Source organism: Triturus cristatus, chromosome 4_1, assembly GCF_964204655.1.
Source record: "Triturus cristatus chromosome 4_1, aTriCri1.1, whole genome shotgun sequence".
NCBI lineage: Eukaryota > Metazoa > Chordata > Amphibia > Caudata > Salamandridae > Triturus > Triturus cristatus.
In genome coordinates this window covers 1018014452-1018037537 of record NC_140585.1, presented here as the reverse complement: position 1 = coordinate 1018037537, position 23086 = coordinate 1018014452, and the positions used below count along the sequence as shown (strand labels likewise).

Genomic DNA, 23086 nt, shown 5'->3' with positions numbered 1-23086 from the left:
TGATTGAAAGGCAGCTTAAAGAAGACGCCTCATTGGCAGGACCTCTGCCGCTCCAACAGTCTAATTTTAACGTTTTTCTTATTATTTGCTTTGAATTCACTCATGACAAAGGTCTGTGGTTCTTTTACATAATTAATTATTCCCTAACTGTTATACCTGTCATCCTTGGCGTGGTTTTCCCCTAACATTATGCCTTCAACCTTCCTGTTTTGCTGACTTCTTTTTGCCTGCTTTAGGACTTTGCACATCTTACCATTGCTAACAATTGTTAAAGTGCTTGCGCTCACTCCTTTACACATGATAGAACTGGACTACACCCAATTGGCATATATAATTTACTTGTAAGTTCCTAGTAAAGTGGTACTACATGTGCCCAGGGCTTGCAAATTAAATGCTTCTAGTGAACCTGCCGCACTGATTGTGCCACCCACTTAAGTAGCCCTTTAAACATGTCTAAGGCCTGCCATTGCAGCCTGTGTGTGCAGGTTTTAAACTGCAATGTCGGCCTGGCAAAATAAACTTTTTAAAAACTTCATAAGAAAGATAGAATGCACTCTGTTCCATTATTAATCAATTCTTTTAAGGTATGCTCCTGGGCAAAATTATTGCGTGCAGGCTTGACAATGCTTAGCTCCAACAGCACGTTAGAAATTATTACAAGACAAAAGGAGCGTACATCACCTTCCAAACACGTCGCACAGCAAAGACAGTGAAGAAAGCTCCACTTTTTATCCAATGTTCCTTTAATCCTTTGTTTGTCCATATTAAATTCGACAAGTTCATCACTTCTTTTTTCATTATTCAAAATAGAGCTCAGTAAATCCCATAGTTTCATATGCTTAGAACATTTCTATCCCGGCCTTGTTACTAGCACATGGGATTACATAGCCCCGGGCAGCCCATTCAAATTTTCCCACTGCATTTCAGGCTAAAAACAGCCCTTCCTCAGGGGTAGCTGCAAGGTTAAAAACAAATATCAATATGACATTTGCTTACTAGTAAATGTCTAATCATCAAATTTATAACCCTTATACTCAGAACAATCCCTAGTTGACTGTCAAACTTGTTCTATGGTCTCATTATATTGTTTGGAACGTGATGTACACTCAAGTTGTCTTGTAAAATAAACCTTTTGCCAGGCCCACACCTTCCTTTTTTAATACATATGTCACCCATAGGGTAGGTCCTGAACAGCCCTGAGGGCAGAGTGACGTGTATTTAAAAAGTAGGACATGTACGTTTAAGTTTTACATGTCCTGGTAATGTAAAACACCTACATTTGTTTTTCACTACTGCAAGGACGACCTCTCCCTAGGATAACATTAGGTTAACCTACTACATTTGAATAGGTTATAACTTTCAATTAAGAGTAGGTGGGGATGTTGATTTTTTTGGAGGGGGTTCTGTCTAATTGTAATTAAAACCCTCTTTAAAGGTGAAGTTGGATGTATAATCACAATTCTTAAAATGCCACTTTTCGAAAGGAGCATTTTCTTGTCCTAACCATTTGGTACATACAGCCTTATCCTGGCTCACACAACTAGCTGGCAGTTAGTCTTTGTGTATTGCACCCAGATAGTGAGACAAAGGGAAGCTAGGTGTTGCCAGGATGGGCCACTCTGAGTTGATGAGGGGGCATTGCTGTCATCTATCACACTTGCACATCACAAACACTCTTTCTGAGCACTCTCACAAAGGGTTTGTCACTATTCTTTTGTGACCTCAGACCAGTATTTGGCCAGGACAGAGAGGAAGAGGATGCCTGACTCATCAGAGGGGTGGAACCCTTTAGAAGCTTCCTCTACTTTAAAGTGGGCACCTGGTATAAATATTGGACCCTTGGACCCAACTCGTCAGTAGACTTCTGGAGCTGTGAACTCTACCAGGAAGAACTGCCATATTGCTGAAAGGACTTCCACTCTACTGAACTGCTGCCCCGAAGGACTGCTGTCCCATTGTGCTGACCTGCTGCTCTGCTGCTGACTTGCCTAGATAAGAAGGACTGGACCTGCATCTCTAAACCCAGGACCCCAGAGTGACTCCAAGGGTTAGATGGCTAGCCTCCTGATCAGAAGCTTCAGGGACACAACAGGCCTCCAACAATCTTGAACCCAGAAGCTGGATCTGCCATCTGTGAGTCCTGCCCTCCCAAGTGGTATGATCCCATTCCTAGACCCTTGAAAGTTGGCCTGAAGGTTCTCTGTCAACCCTTCTGTGGAGTCAGCAGAACTGATGCATCTCCTGAAGAACTGGTGCATCGCCTTTGCTGCTTGCCCGCATCCCCCTCGGAATTGATGCATCACCTCTGCTGTGCCGGCATCCCTGATGCAAGGGCCTCACATCTCCCCTCACAGCCCATTGGAACCTCTGCTGTATGATGCATCTCCACGCAAGGACATCGCATTGCCCAACGCAGCCCATCAGAACCACCACTGTGCGAAGCATCTCACTGCAACGGCATTGCCTCGCACTTCGCAGCTCCTTGGAAACATCACTGCACAACGCATCTCCTCACCCGGACCTCGCCTCGCCTCTGCTGCACGATGCATCCTCATTGCAGAACTCTGCATCTCTTTGCAATCAAGATTATGGTACTCTGTTCAACGGACCTAAGTGGGTCACTGTAGCTGGCCCAGTCTCTATCATGGTCAGTCTGAACTTGAGACTTTGTCCCATTCCAGTGCAACCAGTTAACCTTAGTTGGCGCTTGGTGCTTTTTGGCACTATTTTTACTGAAATCTCTAAAATTGCATATCTCCGATCCTACTGATTGGATTTTTGTCATTTGGGTCTTATTTTATCCATTAAAGCGTACTCTATTTTTCTAATTTGGTGTGGGATTTTTCTTGTGTTGTGTCTTCAGTTTATTACTGTGTTTAAAGTGCTGCATAAATGCTTTGCACATCGCCTACAAGTTAAGCCTGACTGCTATTTGCCAAGCTACCAAAGGATTGAGCACATGCTACTTTGTGGTTTGCTTGTGACTTCCCCCTGACAAGAATTGTGGCTTCTGTTTGAATAGGTTTTCACCCCCGTCAGCCAGTAACCCAATTTCTTACACTAACTCACAAAGTGCGAGTTATAGTTTTGTGGTGGTGGTCTTACTGTTTCAAAAGTGTGGAACTTCATAAGACTAAACATACCATTATACATAAAGACTTGAATGTACAATGATATGTGGTATAAGGCTAAGAAACAATCAAGGTTTTGTGCGTACAATAAACAGGGTAAAAATGTCAAGTTTAAGACCAGGGGCTTAACTATCATTACAGCAGCCGTAGTATTAGGTCCTGGAGGCATGACAAGACCTAGTGAACCCCTATTATGACTGTGTTTTACTACCCCTCTGAAGGACCTGGGGACCATTTTTCTTTCTTTCATTAGGGCCCATAGGCCCCTTGCTACACCAGTGTGCAAGGAGGCATGGATGATCCTTTGCAGTCCTGGCCTGTTCTTCTCTTTGATGATCTTCAGCTACCTGGCCCATACATTGTTGTGGGTAGTGCTCATATCCCTCCCTCATATAAAAGGGTGCTTCTCAAACTGCTGCCTGGTGAAATGAATTTATTCATAGTGTGGGACAGCTGTGGAGAATCAGAAGGGCTGCAGTCTTTGGATTCAGAATGGCCCTCTAGCTAATTTGAAGTGTATCTTGCAGTCCCCGTCCCACAGGAAACATGGCTGTGAGAAAGCTTGCAATACAACTGTTTCTGTGTTTTTATCCTCGACAACCTGTTTTTTCAGTGATTCAGAGACAGAGCAGAACATGCCTTCCTCCATTCAGAGCTTGGGAATCGAGTAGTACGAGCTGTGGGTGGTGTTTTGCCCTCATGTGCCCTTAGAAACTCTTATTGACTTTCAGCTTGGTGCCTGTCAAAGATCGTCTATGCCCCTTCTTAATAGGATAAGCTCTTTTGGGGTTCACTCCCCACCACCCCCATGAGATCAATATAAAGAGGGGCGTTGTCATAAGACCATTCAAACTCCTGCAATTTCATTATTCAACATATGTTGACTAAAGTTCGAGTGCTGATTTATTATGAGAATTGGGGTTTTTTTCATAGCACACAAAAACTCTGCGGCTAGAGGTGGCAGTCGTTTCATCCACTCTCTGCATATTTGTTGGCCAACCACTAATATAAAATAGAATAGCAACATCTTTTTGTAGGTGATAACTAGATGTTCCAACAATACTAAAAGCATCTCTTACCTCTAGATCTTCGCACGTATTGGAGATAATGATACTCACAGTCTGCCAAGAGACATTTAGCGACAGACATTGAAAGCTGTGTGGATATCATTAACACCTGGTGTGCCACCAATCGCATATGCTGTTATTTGGCTTTGCCTGGCCTTTTCCAGCTGCTAAGTGGTCCAATTCAGCCTACTCTTGCGTCTTGCTGCTTTGACACATTTATTAGATGATCAACAGATACTCGTTGTTAGAAATGGGGGTATCTAGTTTGCAGAGGTAGGTACCTTTGTCCAAATAGGGACCCTTGATTCTAGTCAGAGTGAGGGGGATACACTTCTAAAATAACCCCTGCTCACCCCCTTGGTAGCTTGGCACGAACAGCCAGGCTTATCTCAGAGGCAGTGTGTAAAACATTTGTTAGCACATACAGTAATACAGTGAAAGCACCACACCAGTTTAGAAAAATAATTAATTTTTATCTAAACCAAATAAGACCAAAAGGACAAAAATCCTCAAAACAGTACTAAAAATATGATTCTTAAAAGGTAGAAACAGTTCTGTTCCAAGAAAATGTGGTTGCAACACTTTTACACAAAGTACCTTGGATGCGTCGAAAAAGGCAAGCAAAAAGGGTCGCAGGGAAGGTGATGCGTCGGTTCCTTACACTCAGGGAAGGTGAGGAGTTTGTTCCTTTCTCCGGAGTAGGTGATGCATCGGTTCCTTACTGCTGCGCAGGGAAGGTGATGCGTCGGTTCCTTAAAGGAGAGGAGGTGATGCGTCGGTTTCTTATGGCATGGGGAGGTGATGCATAGGTTTCTTACTGCGTCCCCCAACAAGCGCTTCAGGCAATTCACTCAGGCAAATCTGGAAGCCAGCCAGGAAGAGATGAAACAGTGATATGATTAGAATGCCAATCTAATCAAGTTTAAGCCTGGCCAAAAAGTGTGTGTCATGGCCCCAGTGGAGCCTTGTGCGCTCCAAGATAAGTGGACAGATCCATTTGAGGTGGTGGAGAGCAAGAGTTAAGTCACCGAACAGGTGGACTTGCTGTCTCCAAGAAATCCTTTGCAGGTCCTGCATGTGAACCGCCTTAAGCCCCACTTGGAGAGGTCCGAAGTGGGCATGCTCCTAGCAACAGATGCTGGAATGGAGGAGGAGACTGAGCCTCTTCCTGACCTCCTGTCTGCCAAGGAACATGATGGGTCAGTGAACGGTGTAACGCTCTCCCCCGCCCTGACTCCTGAACAGCAGAGTGACTGTCGCCGACAGTTTGCTGCTCTGTTCTCCCTGACCCCCAGAGTCACTCAATGGTGTGTCCATGTTGTGGACACTGGGGACAGTCCAACTGTAAACACAAAATTTATGGACTGACTGACAGGGTCAAGGCTTGCATCAAGGAGGAGGTCTCCAAGATGTTAGCGCTAGGGTTGATTGAGCCCTCACACAGCCCTTGGGCCAGCCCAGTGGTCTTGAACCCAAAGGCTGCTGCACCCGGTGCCACGCCAGAACTCCGGTTCTGTGTGGACTACCGAGGGCTCAATTCAGTCACGAGGACTGATGCACACCCCATCCCTAGAGCTGATGAGCTCATAGATCGGTTGGGAGCTGCCAAGTACCTCAGTACGTTTGACTTAACATCTGGGTACTGGCAGATTGCCTTAACCGATGGGGCCAAAGAGAGGTCTGCATTTTCAACACTACAGGGGGACTTTCAAATCCAGGTGATGCCCTTTGGGTTGAAGAATGCTCCTGCCACCTTTCAGAGGTTGGTCAACCAGGTGTTGGCTGGACTGAAGGATTTCAGTGCCACCTACCTGGATGACATTGCAGTGTTCATTGCCACTTGGTAGGAACATCTGTACCACCTCTGGGAAGTGTTAAAGGCTCTGCAGAGTGCAAGCCTCACGATCATGGCAAGCAGGTGCCAGCTCTGGCAGGGTTCAGTGGTGTACTTAGGACATCAGGTAGGAAGCGGCCAGGTGGCGCTCCTACAGCCTAAGTTTGACACCATTCTGGCATGGGAACGCCCCAAGACGCAGACAGAGGTGAGAGCATTTTTAAGCCTTTTCGGATACTACAGGAGATTTGTCAAGGGGTATGGCACCATTGTTGCACACTTGACATAGCTGACTTCCAGGAAGTGGCCCAGGAAGGTAACTGGACTGATGCCTGCCAAAAAGCTTTTGATGCCCTGAAATCTGCCATGTGCACAGCGCCCGTGCTCAAGGCACCCAACTTCTCACAAGAATTTGTGGTGCAGATAGATGCTTTAGAGCATGGTGTGGGGGCTGTGCTCTCACAGCTAAATGAGGAGGGCCTCGACCAACCTGTAGCCTTCATTAGTAGGAGGTTACTTCCACAGGAACAGAGGTGGAGTGCAATTGAGTGTGAGGCTTTTGCTGTGGTCTGGGCGCTAAAGAAGCTGAGGCCCTACTTGTTTGGGACTCACTTCCGGGTTCAGACCGACCACTGGACCTCAGATGGTTGATGCAGATGAGGGGTGAGAACCCAAAGTTGTTGAGGTGGTTCACGGCGGAACACCACCCTGGTAGAGAATACGCGAATGCTGATGGTCTGTCCAGATTTTTCCACCTTAGTGAAGAGAACTCCCGAGAGGGTGGGTAGTTCTCCCCACATTTCAGCTGGAGGGGGCATGTGTAAGACCTGGCATTATTAGCGCTGGTCTCCCCAGTATTTTTGCCTTTGCCTTTTATATGCCTGAACTCAGAATGTTAAGATGCATCTTTTTGGAAGGGTGATTTTTACATTCTGGGTTTGAAAATACCACTTTTAGAAAGTAGGTATTTTTTTGCCTAACCATCCAGTTTGCCTCTGCTAGGTTGACTGTCTGACTTTGGAGTGACAGGGACTGGACATGTGTATTCTGTTCAGACAGCTAGTGGGGGGGGCGGGGGGGGATTAGGTGTGTCCTGCCTTTCCAGGGTGAGTAAGGGCTGGGCTGATTGGAACTGGGCTGCATTCAGAATAGGGGGAGGAGATTTTTTTCACACCTGAATGGGCCTGGTCTGCCTTAGACAATGTTGTCTCCACCTCCTGCCAGGAAGATGCATCAGAGAGGATAGAACTGGTTATGGCTGGGCAAAGAGATTCTCTGCCAGAAGCGAACAAATGATTTTGTATTATAAAAAGAGGGTCCAGACCCCAGATTTGTAGATCACTTCTGGAAATCAAGAGGAACCTTTGCCAAGGAGAAGAGCTGGAGAAACTGAGGCGGAATACTGCCCCTGTGCTGTTTGCTGTCTGAGGTTGCCCTGCAGTCGCTACTTTCTGCCAAAGAAAGTAGAAGGACGTTGCTGTGTGCTGTGTCCCCTACTTCAGGAAGCTCTCCAAGGGTGCGAAATAGAGCTTGCCTCCTGTTCTGAAGTCTCAGGTACACAAAGACTTCACCCCCAGTACCCCCCTAAACTCCTTTGCTGGGAGTTCTAACCTGCTGAGAAGTGCCTGCCAGTGTTCTGGACCTCTGGAGGTTGTTTTGGGACAGGAAACTGCAAGAACTGTGAAAATCGACGCATCGCCTGTTTTCGATACATCGCAGCGGTGCAAGAAGAATTTTTCCGATGCATCGATACCACTGAAGAATCGACACAGCGCCTGCTCGCGGCTGAAGTGTCTGCCGTGAGACTAATCCTGTGCACCGATCTCCAACGTCCGAAATCCTTGCACCGATTCTGACTTCGGCCCGTTTGGAGAAAAATCGACCCATCGTACCAGAACGTCACACATCGCATCAAAGCGTCAAGTCTGTCGCATCGATCGGGGATGCAGTAAGAAACCGACGCATCACATCCCCATGCAGTAAGAAACCGACGCATCACCTTCTCTTCGGAAAGGAACCGACACATCACCTCCCCTGCGCAGCAGTAAGGAACCGACGCATCACCTCCCCCGGAGCAAGGAACCGACGCATCACCTTCTCTGAGTGTAAGAACCTGACGCATCACCTTCCCTTTGACCCTTTTTGCTTGCCTTTTTCGACACATCCAAGGTACTTTGTGTAAAAGTGTGGCAATCACATTTTCTTGTAACAGAACTGCTTCTACCTTTTAAGAATCATATTTTTAGTACTGTATTGTGGATTTTTGTTGTTTTGATCTTGTTTGGTTTAGATAAAGATTACATATTTTTCTAAACTTGTGTGTTGTCCATTTGTGGTATTTTCACTGTATTACTGTATGTGCTCACAAATGCTTTACACACTGTCTCTGAGATAAGCCTGTCTGCTGGTGCCAAGTTACCAAGGGGGTGAGCAGGGGTTATTTTAGAAGTGTATCCCCCTTACCCTTACTAGAAGCAAGGGTCTCTATTTGGACAAACGTACCTACCTCTGCCAACTAATGACCCCCATTTCTAACACTAGTGTTTGTCGCTCTCCCGTGTAATGAGGCATCCTGGAGATATGACTACCTTAGCACAAGGTTTCACGAAGCTAGGAAGCTGGCTAAAAATTCACTGTCCCTCACTTCACAACACAGACTACAGAGAAGCAAATTGACAAGAAAGATTGACTTTAAAGCACAAGAAGGCAATGCCAAGCAGCGACGTGCAAAAATTGGAGAGAAGCCAGGCAGAATTTAATTTGCATAGTGGAACTGCGATGTTAGTCCTTATTTGAGTGACAACCTTCCAAGGCAGCACAATTTACATATCCATTAAACAACACACATTTAGATAAAAAATAAAAGGTCTTGGGTGTGAGAGACTAAAACAGATGTCAACCTGATGCCAAAAGGCAATGGCCAGGGATCACAGGTGCCCCCTGGAAAACGTGATGCCAAAAACTCCGTGATGACTATCTGATGCAGGTGCACCCCAGCATCCCTGGACTACATGATGCCATAAACCATCTGTCAACTGTAGTAGAAAATCTGCTCATGTGTCTACTTGAATCTGTCTTTTTTTTTTTTTTTTAAACCGTTTATTACAAGATTCAAAAATATACAGACATGGGCCTACAACCTTCCGGCCGGCCGCTAGCAATGAAAGGAGCATACGGTATACATGTATAAAACACATGGTGCTGCGGCAGAGCATGCATAGGAATTAACATCGTTGCGAGCCACACCATCCAGACCCCACTATCCGGTTCCATTTTAAACTGAAAGAACAACAAATACAAACAAACCCACAAGGCAATCCACAATCGGAATAGCAACACGTGCTCCCCTAAAGGGGAAATCCTAGCCATCCATAGAAGTCTCAAGAGGGGGGAGGGATCAGAACTAGGGCTGGGTGAACCCACTGCCCGGGTGCCAGGGGGATGAATTGGCTAAGGGGACGGGGCCGGCGACGGATCATGCAATAACGGTGGAGCACAGATTCCCCCGCGGTAGGCGTTCCAGGGGCCCCACACTTTCACCCATGTCCCAGGCTTACCTCTCGCCACATACACCACCTTTTCCCGAAACATGCACCAATCCATATGTTCCTTCCAAGCTGAGATAGTCGGGGGCCTCTGGGATCCCCACAATTGGGCAATATCACGCTTAGCAACCATATACCCCAGAGTCACCCACCACGTCTGCGGCACCGAATAGTCGGTAGGCTCCCACACATTCAACAGGCATCTCCTCGCTTCATTGAATCTGTGTCTTGAAGAATTAGTAAAAATAAATTTCAAGATGTGAGAGTCACAGAGTTGGGCAAAAAGAGGCCCTCCTTCATCTGCTGAGCACACACGTTCATAAACAGCTGAAATAAAGGTCACGTGGAATAAACCAACAGAAGAGGGTATTGCAGGTGTGGAACAAAACTGTGAGACTCTGCACTTTCGACCTTCAAATGATGCCTAAATGTAAACTTTTCGGCTCTGACCAAGCACCTTGAAATGTTCCACTTACTATTTCCCAGCATGAAAGTGAAGCTTTATACTTCAGAGGTAGCACAGCTTGGTACTACCATCAACACTGGAAATTCAAAGGGCAGTGGTGATCGCAGCAATAATACTACAAATCAGAGAAAACCCTTACAATCTTTACAACTGAATTCCTGTAAAGCTTAAATACTTTCCTTTCATGACACTTCTTTCTGAGCCTCTTCCTCTCCAATGATTTCCTCTATTCACCCTTCCATTATACCATGGATGGTATTTTTGATTCTGCTCAGAATTTCTCCTCTAGTCTCCAAACTCGCAAATATTCAGCTTGATTTTCTCACATTTTGAAAGTTTGTCTATTCTTGAAGGAGTTCTATTTCACAATCTATATGCTCATCAAACTGTTTTGGTGTTTCTTTATCTGTCCTCTGTTTTGCCTTGCAAAGCTCATAGTTTTTCTTATACGTATTCACTGTCTGTTTCACTTATTTCTTTACCACTGCTTAATTTGCATCGTTTCCATATGCATTTGTGGACTAGCCACCATACTAGTTTTCCGTGGTTACTATGTGGATAGGCATCGAAACTTCAATGGTAATCCTGAAACCGGAATTACTGCTACCACATAGCATGGCAGTTCTGAGATGTGGGATGCGTTATTATCCCTTAAGGAATAACTACAGGAATGAGCGTTTGTCCACGCTTATCACTTTGACTTTATCCTACACATATATTTCACCCGTTTTTTATAGAGAAAAGTGTGGGGAATGTTTTGAGTGTGGTGTTCAACCTATAATCCCGATTTGAATGGTTACTAATATTTCAGGCTGAATTATTTTTTCCCTAATTCCTGTAATAAGCGCCCTATTTGTTGGGCTCTGCTGTGCAAGTTCATTCAGTCGACTTCTTCCTTCTCAGTCTGGTCTCGCATTTCCGTTTTCCTGTGTCTGTCTGTGCTAGCCACCTTTAATCTTCCTTTTACGTCCTACTAAAGTATCCTTTATTGTATTTTGCTTTCTTACATACCACCCTGTTCGTATCATGTGTACTGTTTTCAGTGTTTAGTTTTTTATATCACTGTAAGCTCATATTTAAGTGGTATCACTCGTATTCCAACCTACAGTGCTTTGGGGAAAGCGCTATTCAACTAAGATAAGATCAAGGCCGGACTGGGAACCGAAACCGGCCCCGGCAAACAGCTTGGCCAGCCCCTGGGGGTAAGTGGGGTGCTAGTTGGAAGCACCACTCCCTCCTCATCGCTGCCACTTTTGTTACAGGGGGCTGATATTGCAGCTATGCTGCAAAACCGGTCCCAGGTAACAAAAATGGCCCCTCCAGGTGTCCAAAACAGGCCCCCACCCTGGCGACCCACTGGGGAAACACCCGGTGCCCGATATGGCCAGTCCGGCCCTGGATAAGTTCAAAGGAAGGTCTGAGACAATTGTCTCAAGACTCCAATCCACGAATTAGATGGTGACTGATAAGCATTCTGGACATCATTTTAAGTTTGGCGCAGCATGGCAGGAGTCCACGTACTCTTTTCATTTTTATTTTTACTAATGCATGGGAAACAAAGGTAAATATGAGGTCATAGCAATTACAGATCAAACCATCCCCCCCTTCTGGCACTGCTAGGCTACATCACTGATATCCCCAAGGCGGTGCATAGATTTTTTTGTGATTGCTTTACTCCTGGGGAAAAGGGAACTGGCTATACACTGGGGATGCAAATGCACTCCACCGGTGGGACAGTGGATTAACAGTTTTATGTATTGTGATGCTAATAGTGAACTTTATGCTACGACGCAGCCCTCTACATCTAGACCTAAAGATATTTGGCAACCCCTAAGGGACTATTTACCAGCAACAAACCCTGAAGAGGGATCTCAGTGATGCTACATAAATGTTGGTCCTATTTAAATTGGTGGAGATCCTGCAGTGGTGGGCTATAGGTAACAGGAACCAGCTAGACTCATTATGCGGACAGAACAGTGGCAAACCACTGCAGTTACCCACTGGGGTAGATAAGCTTTAACTGCATGCTTCCAGATATACTGATGAACGTGATGTTTGTATTACAAATGTACATGGGGAAATGTGTGGCTACATACTATGTATCACCGAGAGTACTATATAATAAAAAATAGTTTAAAAAAAAATAACCTGAGATCATACAAACTTTATTTGGAGCCTTGTAGTGTGAACCTCCTGCTCAGCTCTGCAGCTTTCACCTCCCCTTCCAAGAGATGTACATAAAATGCCGGGAGATGAGGGCTAAGGCCTAAGGTTGGGCAGTACATAAGAGAATAGGAGCAATCATTAAAGACCCTTCCCTTTCCCCCTCTCCATCATTCTGCCAATGCACAAACTCATTAAGATATAGTCCGACCCCGGCACCTTCTTGACCTTTCACTTTGTCAGAGTCGGAGCCCATCGGGGACTATTGCATTTCACCCCCTCTCCGCAGCCTGCTGGGATGCAGTGGAGGAGATCAAGGGAAATAGGGTCTTGGGTCCAAATAAGGGAAGCTATAAGGGCCACCAGCATAGGGTCAGGCATAGGAATCCTCCAGAAATAATGTGGAAAACAGCAGAGACTGTACATTCCTTTTTGTACTCTGATTAACTCTCTTTAGACACATAAGAAACTCTCTATCAGTCGCCTCTCTCACTGCCATTCCTTCCATGTCTATTCCGATGACCTCAGTAGTATGTCACTCTGTCATACATGTTCTCACATTGGTTAACTCCCCTTTCTATCATGCTTTACTCTCACAGGCGCCCACCAGGTTAAGTGAGCTGGGATTGCCATTCGCCTCAGCACATTCCTTGCACTTGCAGCCTCTGGGGATCAACTATCTAAAAGCAAATGACATTTTTGATTAAGAGACGGTAACGCCAAGAACACTCATTACGCGTTGATAGTTGACCCCATCTCCAGCTGCTGTGTTAATGCGAGAGACGATCAATATTCATTTTTTGGTGCTCTCCGCTGAGGTCATAGAAGGGACCACCACAAACATAAATACTGCCCTATCTTGCTGCAGCACGTGATGGGGAATGACAGGTGTCATGTGTCTTTCACGCCGCTACTCCTTCCTTCGTCTAACTGGGCTGCCCATGAAGTAGTGAAGTGAAAAGCGATGATTTTATCTAAATTGTAAGTGCTCCAAGAGAATTGAATTTAAGGAGGTCTGTGGACTCCTGAGGTTGCTATTAGCTGTTCATACAACCAATGAGGCGGTATGGTCATTTGGGAACAACTGGTCCTCTAGTCTGAGTGTTCGGTGCCTGTTGGGTGTCACATAAGATGTTGCACTGTTCATAGGATCCTGCTTTTATCTTATTTTCTTCTGTTTCGTTGTTCTTTGCAGAGCTCCATCCAATGTCAGCACAATCCTTCATATTATTTACCTGCCGCATGAAGCGAAAGCCGAGAGCGTGAAGTTCCGCTGGAAGCAGGAGAGCGTGCTCGCTGGAGACGTGTATGAGGCTTGCTGGGCTTTGGACAACATCTTGCTTATTAATGCCGCACACAGGCTGGTCGTTCTGGAAGACAATCTTGATCCTATGGACACCAGCAATTGGCTTTTCTTCCCTGGTGCTACTGTAAAGGTTTGCTTGAGTTTCATGTTACCTGATGTCTACCTAAATGTAACTCTGGAACCATTGTGATACCATAATGCACGTGAGCTCCCTTGTTTCAAAAGCAGTGTCGTCAGAAATGACCGGCAGCATATGAGATTGCAGTCTGCGGATGTCCTTTTAGAGCAAATACTACATTAATGAGAAGCAAATAGGCAAGCTGTCACTGTCTGCTTTGGGATTGCTTTTAGGGCCTATGGAGCTGGAGGCAATCATCATTTCTCTATTGAGCTCCATTTTCAGTTCCCTAGAACAAGCTAGTGAACTTAGCGGCAGATTTACTGATATTTGGTGCCGCACAGCAAGAAAGGTTGCTGAGCTGCGTCAAATGGAGAGGGCAGGAATGTGCCATATCTACCAAGATATGGCGCATTCCTACTCTCCTCTGCACTCATGCACCTGTGGATGGCAAGCACCAATGCAGACACTCTTGCACCATGGTGCAAGGGTGCCTGTGTTACAGACAGGGAGGGACACATTACTGCACAAAAATAATCCTCTAAGGCGCTTTCCTCAGCCTATGTGTGCTGCAGAGTGCAGCACAGGAGGAAAAGGCGACCAGAAATAAACCTATTTCTCCCCGTTACACCTACCCTGGGGAGGCGCGCCATTTTGACTCATTCCCAGGTTTTCTAGTGTTAGGGAACCTGGGTATTTGCCAAAAACCAAGGATGGATGCGAGGGAACACCCACACTCCACCCATAGAATGCCTTACCAGAGCCGAGTAACACAAAGCAGCAACATTCACTGCCTTGCGTTACTCCAGATTTACTATGCCACGCAGAGCCACCCGATGTGGCTCTGCAAGGTAAAGTAAATCTGACATAAGGGCTCACGTTGCCCTTATGTCGCCTTGCGCGATGCAAGGGCAGTGCAAGCCCTTGATACATCTGGACCACATGGACCAAGATAGCAATTGGAAAAGCGATTAAATACATCACAAGGAACATTCCTCGGACAATGGAGCCAAGTGAATTGATGAATTTTCTCTGGTATAAAGGAGCACCAGCATGTGTTCAGCCACTAGACATAATTCTAAACTTGTTGAAGTCTTTGTCACTGAAGGGGAAAATACAGAATCAACTAACTTAACAATATTAAATTGCGGGTCGTCTAATGGCTTCTGTATTTATCTGTTGATTCGTAGGCAAAAACTACTTTTTGTAGATATGACTCTAAAAAATGTTGCAAAGGGTAGCAGAAAGAATGTCTAGATGAAGGTCAGTTTAATACACTACATTTCGTTTATTTAATCAATTTCAGTTTTTGTGTAGGATCTCTGAAGCTAACTTCGTTTTTGGAGGGGCAACTTGCCCAGCCAAAGCTTCTACATACACGGACCTTGAACAGGGTGGACATCTGTTTGTAAACTACTGCAAAGGAGTTCTTTGGAGAAGGAGCTCTAAACTTATTTTTTGTACTTGTCCTAAGTAACCAGTAGCAGCTATGAGCTGCACGCTACGTGTTTGTACCCATTTGGAGTTTTTTTGTAAATAGCTCCTGAAATAGTGTGAGAAACTAATAGAGCGCCTAGGCTTTTCTGAGTGCACTCAAGTTACAAGCACCCTGAAGAAGTGCTGTACAGAATTGTGAGCTTGTTCTCCCCATCCTGGTAGAACTAATTTTTAGGTCTCGCCTGAGCCAGTGCTTGCGCTGGTCTGGCGAGACATTTAGTGTGTGTGGGCTTTAGAAATGCGACCACAAGCTTTTGCTTGTGGCCTAAAGCTTGCATTTACGCGCATGTGCACGCGCGCACCCGCCATCTGCCTTTCCTATCTGTTCCTCATTAAGCGAATTGCTCAAGCGCATCGCTCGCGGACTTCAAGGCTCAAGCCCGCCCAGCTGCAAGAGTTGTCTAAAACTGCTCGCAAAAACAAAACCTCTATTGTCGGACTCTGACCCTTCTCAACGGCCGTCCGTCTTTCAAATGACTGATTTTACGTTCTGGCTTAACTCTCTTTTTGCACACACTTCGCCCACATCATAATTTGGTCTGTCTTTAAGAACTAGCATTAAAGATACAAAAAATAAGTGTAGTCTAAACTAGTGGGCTCTCCATTTACAACACTGGTTTATATATGTAGATCAAAATTGTAAAACCATAATTAATTGCAGAAAATACACACAAGTAAACTTCAGTGCAATTTGATTTCCCCACTACCATAAACTGATCTGAAGCCTTCAAACCTACACAGAAAGAGATGTGTTGGAACTCAGTTAAAATAACATTAAGCATAACTTGTCAGCTTGGTGAGAACAGGTAGGATGTTGCACCCACCGTCTTCGTCATTGACTCTTCCCTGCAAAAGCGCTGATGATAGCAGCAGAACCTTATAGTTCAGGTTTTACGGATCAGCAAAACACTCCAAGTGTGGTAACCCACTGCATGTGTTCTCTGCACAAGGTTAGCTTGCGCAGAGGCGCATGCAGTGGTATGAGGATTCTGACATCAGAATTCCGAATGGTACGTTAGACAAACGAAGATTGTTGTGCTCCTGCTGCTGTTACACGTATTGTTAAATAAAGTGCAACATAACTATTGATGTGTTTGCGATTCATTGGCTCTGGCAACTACTACAATTTGAAGACGATTTATTCAATAATCCTGCGACGTGCTGTCACAACCTACAGATACAAATTTCATGGCTGTGTTGTTGCCTGGGAGTCTGGTCGTGACAGAGTCAGCATGGTCAGCAAGACGTATCCGGGACTGTGGCCAAGTTTATCATGCGTGAATGAGCTGACAGTCACTACACCAAGTGAGTTCTGTCAGAAACAGACTTCAGAATATGAGCGGTTTGTAGGGTATATTACTGACTTTTAAAACATGTCAAGTAAGCTGTTTTCATTAATTACAAGCACTTTTGAGCCATGCGTTTGAGGAATCTACCCACAACGTCTGGTATTGTCAGTTGTAATTTGAAGGTATCAGGGCTAGAATAGTCGATTCTTTATTTATTATTAGATGTGCTGTACGTTCGCTAAGTATTACAGCACTCCTCTCATATCATTGTCCACACCATGCTCTCCGCCCTAGGGCCTTTCCCCTTTCAAGCATATGTCACTGTGTGGTAAAGTACGACGCGGGATCTCAGCCTCTCATTATGGCTGAGGCTATGTTGGCCTGAGCCTTTATATACTTGCAAGGAGCTTATAACATGGGTTCTGTATCCTAAAAAATTATATCGCACATCCCATGCTTTATTTCTTTCCTCAGTGCTTGCAGGTGGCTCGAAAATAAACTTTAACGATGGGAATCATGATACCAAGCGTTGTTTCATTTTCTTAATAATAAAATACTGTCCACATATAATATGCGTGAAAGCCATTTCATTGTTTTATTAACTTCTAAGTCATAATTTTAGGGCAATGTAAATTAAAAATCTGCTTGGCCTGGTTTGACAACTTCGGCTTATAAAGCAGATACCTCAGCTCTGGACAAACCTATGACCCGAGTCTTCGACTTTGACATTACTCTGCGGTTGGCCATTGCTCTACTAGAGAACCGTGCTGTTTGAACTTTTAACTGCTACGCAAACAAATGATGGATGGAATACTGAATAAATCATTCACCCCCAGTCAAGAGATCTGGGTTACATCCGTTGTTCTTTTGCTCACTAGGCTACCCCAGGTTGGACCCGGCCATATGCAAATCAGTCTTGACCCTGTGCCTCATGGGACAGTCCAGCCCGAACTGCCAAGCCATGTCTTCCCTGGACTGGAAACAAGCATCCTAGGAACGGTTTCTGGCTATCAGCCGTCATCAGCCAGGATAGCTTGACTCCAGTGGCGTAGTGAGCACGGGACCCACGTCTGGGCATAGCCGTCCCACTTAGGACAAAAGTGTGACATTTTCTGTAATAGGAGCCTCGTATGTTCAATGAAAATCATCTCTTTTAATAGTAACCACATCCAACAAGATTACATTAGTAGCCGCCGCATACAAGATTGTTAGCATCGATCACCTCAGTGCATCAGTCAGGACTGCCAGTAAAAATGTAAAACAAGCATTGGCATAGCCAATAGGTCCCGCCTTTCAGACCTTATAAGTGTTTAGCCATGCAACAGTTAATGTTGTTGCAGTAAGGATATTGTGCTGCATAACTAAATACTTATAAGGTCCCAAAGGCGAGACCTATTGGCTATGCCAATGCTTGTTTCCTAAATGAGAGGGAGTTCAATACAAATGAAATGCAACTGCGCATGAAGAGGAAAGAGGGGAGAGAAAAAGATGCTTTCATGCTTATGGTTACAAAAAAACAATGGTCCTAGACCAATCAATTCAGAAATTAATCTATTCAAAGTGATAATCTTTGAACCTATTCAGAGCATACTTAGTGTCAGCTCATAAACGTATATAAATCGTAGGATTCTCTACCAGAAACATGAAGTGCAGTACAACAATGGTTATTATTACCATGTGTTTATTGAAAAAACTAAGGACTGAGGTTAAACAAACCTCTGAGGGTCATAAAGGAGAATAGAATTATAGAAATGAGTGAAAAGAAGTGCTCAAAAATAGGGAGGAGTCAAGAGGACTCGAAGTTGGTCAAACAGAAGATGAAGAGTGTATATTTACATAAATTTACAAAAACTGATATTAGATATACAGTTCAATGCAACCAGGCCATATTTAACAAACAGTCATTTTTAAATTATATATTTTTGTAAACAAAATTAAATTATTCTTAGCAGGGATAAGGGTAGTGGGAGCAATGGTCCAGGTGCGTGAAGGGAATAGCGTCGACGTTTCGATCCGACTATTGGCCGGAGAGGGAAATTAATGCCTCGGCCATGTCGATCTTCCTCAGGACAGGGGAAGGGGGAGGGATGACCCTACATGATGAAAAAACAAGGTTACCTAATTTTCTGCACATAAGGGGATAGGAGTGGAACCCACCTTGTAAAATACCTCCACACTGAATGGGTCCAGAGCTTTCCCAACAGTTCCTGTAATACAATAATGACAACCGTTGCCAAAATTCTCTCTATGTGGCTGGGTGAACCTGCCCTGAATGTAGGGAACGGGTAGATCAACTTGCCCGAAAGAGGCTCTTGGGGATCCCAGATGGTGGCACTAATACAATCCAAGGTGTGATGGTATCGTACGACCCGTAAAAATGTGGCCAGCGGTTTGCTTCGATAAACCGATAATTAATTACGGCAGTCTGACACAGCTAGAACAGTCTATATGGGGAGTAAGGAAACAGAGTGAGTGGTCCGTTTCGCATAGTATGCTGGCACTCCTGAAAGGAGCGAATAGCAAGGAATAAATACCTGGTCGGAAGGTTTCTCTTCTAACTACTTGGCCCCAACAGTTTGGCAGCGCCGCCGCGGGAGATTAAATGTACCGCGTGTGTGGGCGGTAACCAAGGGAGGGGGCAGTGTATCTAGCGCAAGGGCTGAAAGACTCAACTCAATCTCAGATGGGTGACCTGAAAAGAGACTACCGTCTCCTACTGAGGCGTAGTGTTGCAGCCGCTAGTGGTGTCTCGGTAGAGGATGGCCATCATACTTAATATAATAAAACAACGCACAATCATACGACAAAAAGGTGATATGTCACATTACAGTGCATTAGTGTGAGAAGAAACGTGCCTTTAAAATATTTATATACATGAATGCAATGTGATCCAAGAAACAAAACCATGAATACATTGACCAACACAATGTTACATAAACTGATGAAACTAATAAGGGTCACTTAACTTGGGTGTCAGTTCAATGTAACCCTCAAGTCAACATGAATAATTTAAACAACATAATTACCTGTGGAGGATCACAATGCGATATAGGGGTGAGATAACATTTATACAAAAATTACAAAACTAAACAACCATACTGATAGTATTTACAGACCGTGGCATTAAGAGACAGTAGCATAAAGGAGCAAAACGAGGTCACACAAACTTCAGCCATTGCAGAGTGTGGATGCCTGTCGACTAATCTCCTCGTATTCGTTAAGATCTGTTGCTACAGTATTGAAGCAGTGTATCAATCTACACTCACGGAAGCTTAAAATTCTAGAGAAATCTCCCCCCTTGGGTTGGCTTGGACATTTTCCAGTACACACCCTCGAAGACTCTCGGGTGTGTGCCCAAACATTTTAAAAGGTTCAACAAGGGGTGCTCCTTGTACTTGGCAGCGTATGCGGCTGCAGTGTTGCAGCATCCGACATTTGACTTGTTGTATGGTTTGTCCGATATATACAAAACCACAGGGGCAGGATATGGCATAGATTACCCCCGAGGAGTTGCAATTCGTGTGTTCTTGAAGTGTTTGTGTGTAATCGTTGTATGTAAATGTTTTTAATTCAATGGACATAGGACAGGCCCGACATTGCCCACAGAACCAGTTACCACATGCTTATGGTAACTGGTTCTGGTTTCACGCTCATCTGCCATCGGCATGGTTTGTAGCTCTTGGGGTTGAATTAGATTAGGGTGTTATGTGTAGCACCAGGATGCATCTCCAGTGGGGTTCAGGGTACAGTGCAAGTGGTTGCCCATCGCCTGGGATGTCAGCAGTGTGAAGACTGTTTTTAAAAGGGTGACTCATTTCATTTGTATGACATTTGGAGCTGTGGTGATTGCATTAAAGCTTGGTGTTGGTGCATAAAAGATCTATTGTTAAGTCTCGTGCCTTGGGAGGCAATTTGTTGCAAGCTGTTTTCTAACAGAAACAACTGACACCAAAAAGAGAACAAAAGGACAAGCTGGTGACTTGAGCAGAGGCTTTAGAACGTTTTAAAGGCAAACATGCTGTTATGTAATTATCTGATGTATACTATGTTATGGTAAATTGTGATGTGGCACATGATTTTTATATAGTGCACATTCACTAGCTACTTGGCCTCTTGGCTCTTCTTTATGCAGAGCAGCGTTCTATGGCAGAGGTGTTTTCCATGCCCGGTCTGCTGTGCAGTGCACAGTGGAGCTCTGCCAACCAGCTCAGACCCGAGTTGTCGGTGTAGTGTGGGTTGGATAACAAGGGAGAACTGCCAAACAAATCTGCCTTGAAGTGATACATGTAAGTTAAGGGTTGCTTCTCACATGTACCACAGTCGCAGAGGTAATGGAATGAGGAGGCGAGCCGGAGGATAGAAAGAGACTGTTAGAATTGGGGGGCTCTAGTTGGCAGAGGTAGGTACCTTTGTCCAAATAGGGACCCTTGCTTCTAGTCAGGATAAGGGGGGTACACTCCTGGATAACCCCTGCTCACCCCCTTGGTAGCTTGGAACGAGCAGACAGGCTTATCTCAGAGGCAGTGTGCAAAGCATTTGTGAACACATACAGTAATACAGTGAAACACTACAAATGGACACTACACCAGTTTAGAAAAATAAGTAATCTTTACTAGACTTAACACAAGACCAAACGACAAAAACTCCACAATACTGTAAGCAAAAATAGACGTTAAAATGGTAGAAAATAGCTTAGTTCAAGTAGATGGTAAATGCAACACTTTACTCTCAAAGTACCTGGGATGCGTTCCGCAATATAAACAAAAGGGTTGCAGGGAAGTTGATGCGCCGTTCCTTACACTCAGGGGAGTGGATGCGTTGGTTCCTTATTGCTGTGCAGGGGAGTTGATGCTCGCTTCCTTACTGTGTGAGGAGTTGATGCGTCGTTTCTTACTGCGGCCCGGTGATGATGCGACAAGATGGCGCCTCGATGCGATGCGACAATCCAGTGCGATGCGACAAAATGGTGTCTTTGATGCGATTCGACAACGTTGGATGCGATGCGTGCACGCCCCACGGCCGTGCAGCAAACTTGGTAACTTCTGAGCCGCGACAGGCCCTGCGACACGCTTCTCCGGTGATGTGACGGCGACCTCTGTGGCGGTGACACGCTTCTCCAGTGATGCGACGCGCTTTGACGGTGATGCGACGGCGAACAGCTGCGGTGGCGACACGCTTCTTCGGCGATGCGACGGCAACCGTCGCAGCGGCGACATGCTTCTCCTCGTTGCGTCCCGCTTCCAGCTCCCATCGACATGCAGTCTTCTGAGAGGGCCCCCACTCTCTATTCAATGCAGGCCCTATTCGGCCCAGCCCTGACTCACCAGACTGCTGGAGCCAAAGCCCTTTCCAGCCCCCTGTCACTCACAACCCAGACATGGAATACACAAACCTAGCAGAGGCATGTTGGATGGTTAGGCAAGAAAATACCTACTTTCTAAAAGTGGTATTTTCAAACACAGAATGTAAAAATCACCCACATTAAAAGATGTATTTTGACATTCTGAATTCAGGCATACTAAACTTTATTTTCTCATCTTGTTCCTAGGGTCAGTTACGATTATAAGATGTTATAATCAAACTGCCCATTCTGGCCTATGGGAACAGATAGTCTTGCAATAGTGAAAACGAAATTGGCTGTAATTCACTATCAGGACCTGCCACACACTTCAGGGCATGTCCTACCTTTTACATACAATGTACCCTGCCCTTGGGCCTACCTTAGGGGTGACTAACATGTAGAAAAGTGATGGTTCAAGGACTGGCAAGTGGGTGCACTTGCCAAGTCGACATGGAAGTCCTAGACTGCACACAGGCTCTGCAATGGCAGTCCTGAGCCATATTTTACAAGCTGCTTCTGTGGGTGGCACAATCAGTGCTGCAAGACCACCAGCAGCATTTGATTTACAGGCCCTGGGCACACATGGTGCACTGTACTAGGGTCTGACAAGTAAATCAAATAAGCCAATCATGGAGTCACTAATCCAATACATCAATTTACAATAGAGAGCACTTGCACTTTGGCACTGAATAGCAGTGGCAAAGTGCCGAAAGCATCTAGACCAGCAAAAACATAGCAAAACATAGGAGGCAACAGTGCAAAAATGGATGGGAGACCCACGCCAATGGTGCCAGGTCTAACAGAGACACTATATTGAACCTAATGTGAGACATTGATTCTTGCTCAAATCAGACACACACTTTCTAAGTGAGATTTGTGTAAAGAGTTTGCAGAGGAATTTGTCTCTTGATGGGCCTGAATGGATGCGTTTATCAGTTTCACCGCCTACATTTCTGCAGTATTTGTTTGTCTAATCGACCACAGGTAACTAGCTGGCAAGTGGTCCCATGTTATGTGTACCACCTTGAGCCAGGTCTGGCATTTTAACCAACATCCCTTTGAATGCTGGGATTTTTAGCCCAAACTTATACTGTTAAAAGTGAAATTACGAGCTCCAGAATGCATCGTGTTGGTAGAAAAAAAGGATTGCGTAAAGGTGTCCCACATAACATGTGACAAATCACATAACAACAATGGATGATCTCACACCGCCCCTTTCAGTTGAGAGTGGATAAATATTTTCCCCACAGAATTCCCCGGCACCACTCCAATCACAGGCGCACTGTGGCGAGAATGTTACTGGGGACTGTGCACAGCACCCTTGCAGGC

General features: G+C 45.1%; 1 protein-coding gene across 1 annotated transcript in view; it reads left to right on the top strand.

The window, feature by feature from the left end:
* Positions 1–23086, top strand: part of RELN (reelin) — a 1440257-nt gene that overhangs the window by 670201 nt on the left and 746970 nt on the right. Inside the window, exon 10 of the mRNA XM_085653954.1 lies at positions 13402–13642. Coding sequence (XP_085510080.1) covers positions 13402–13642 — 241 coding nt within the window. The remainder of the gene's footprint in view (positions 1–13401; positions 13643–23086) is intronic.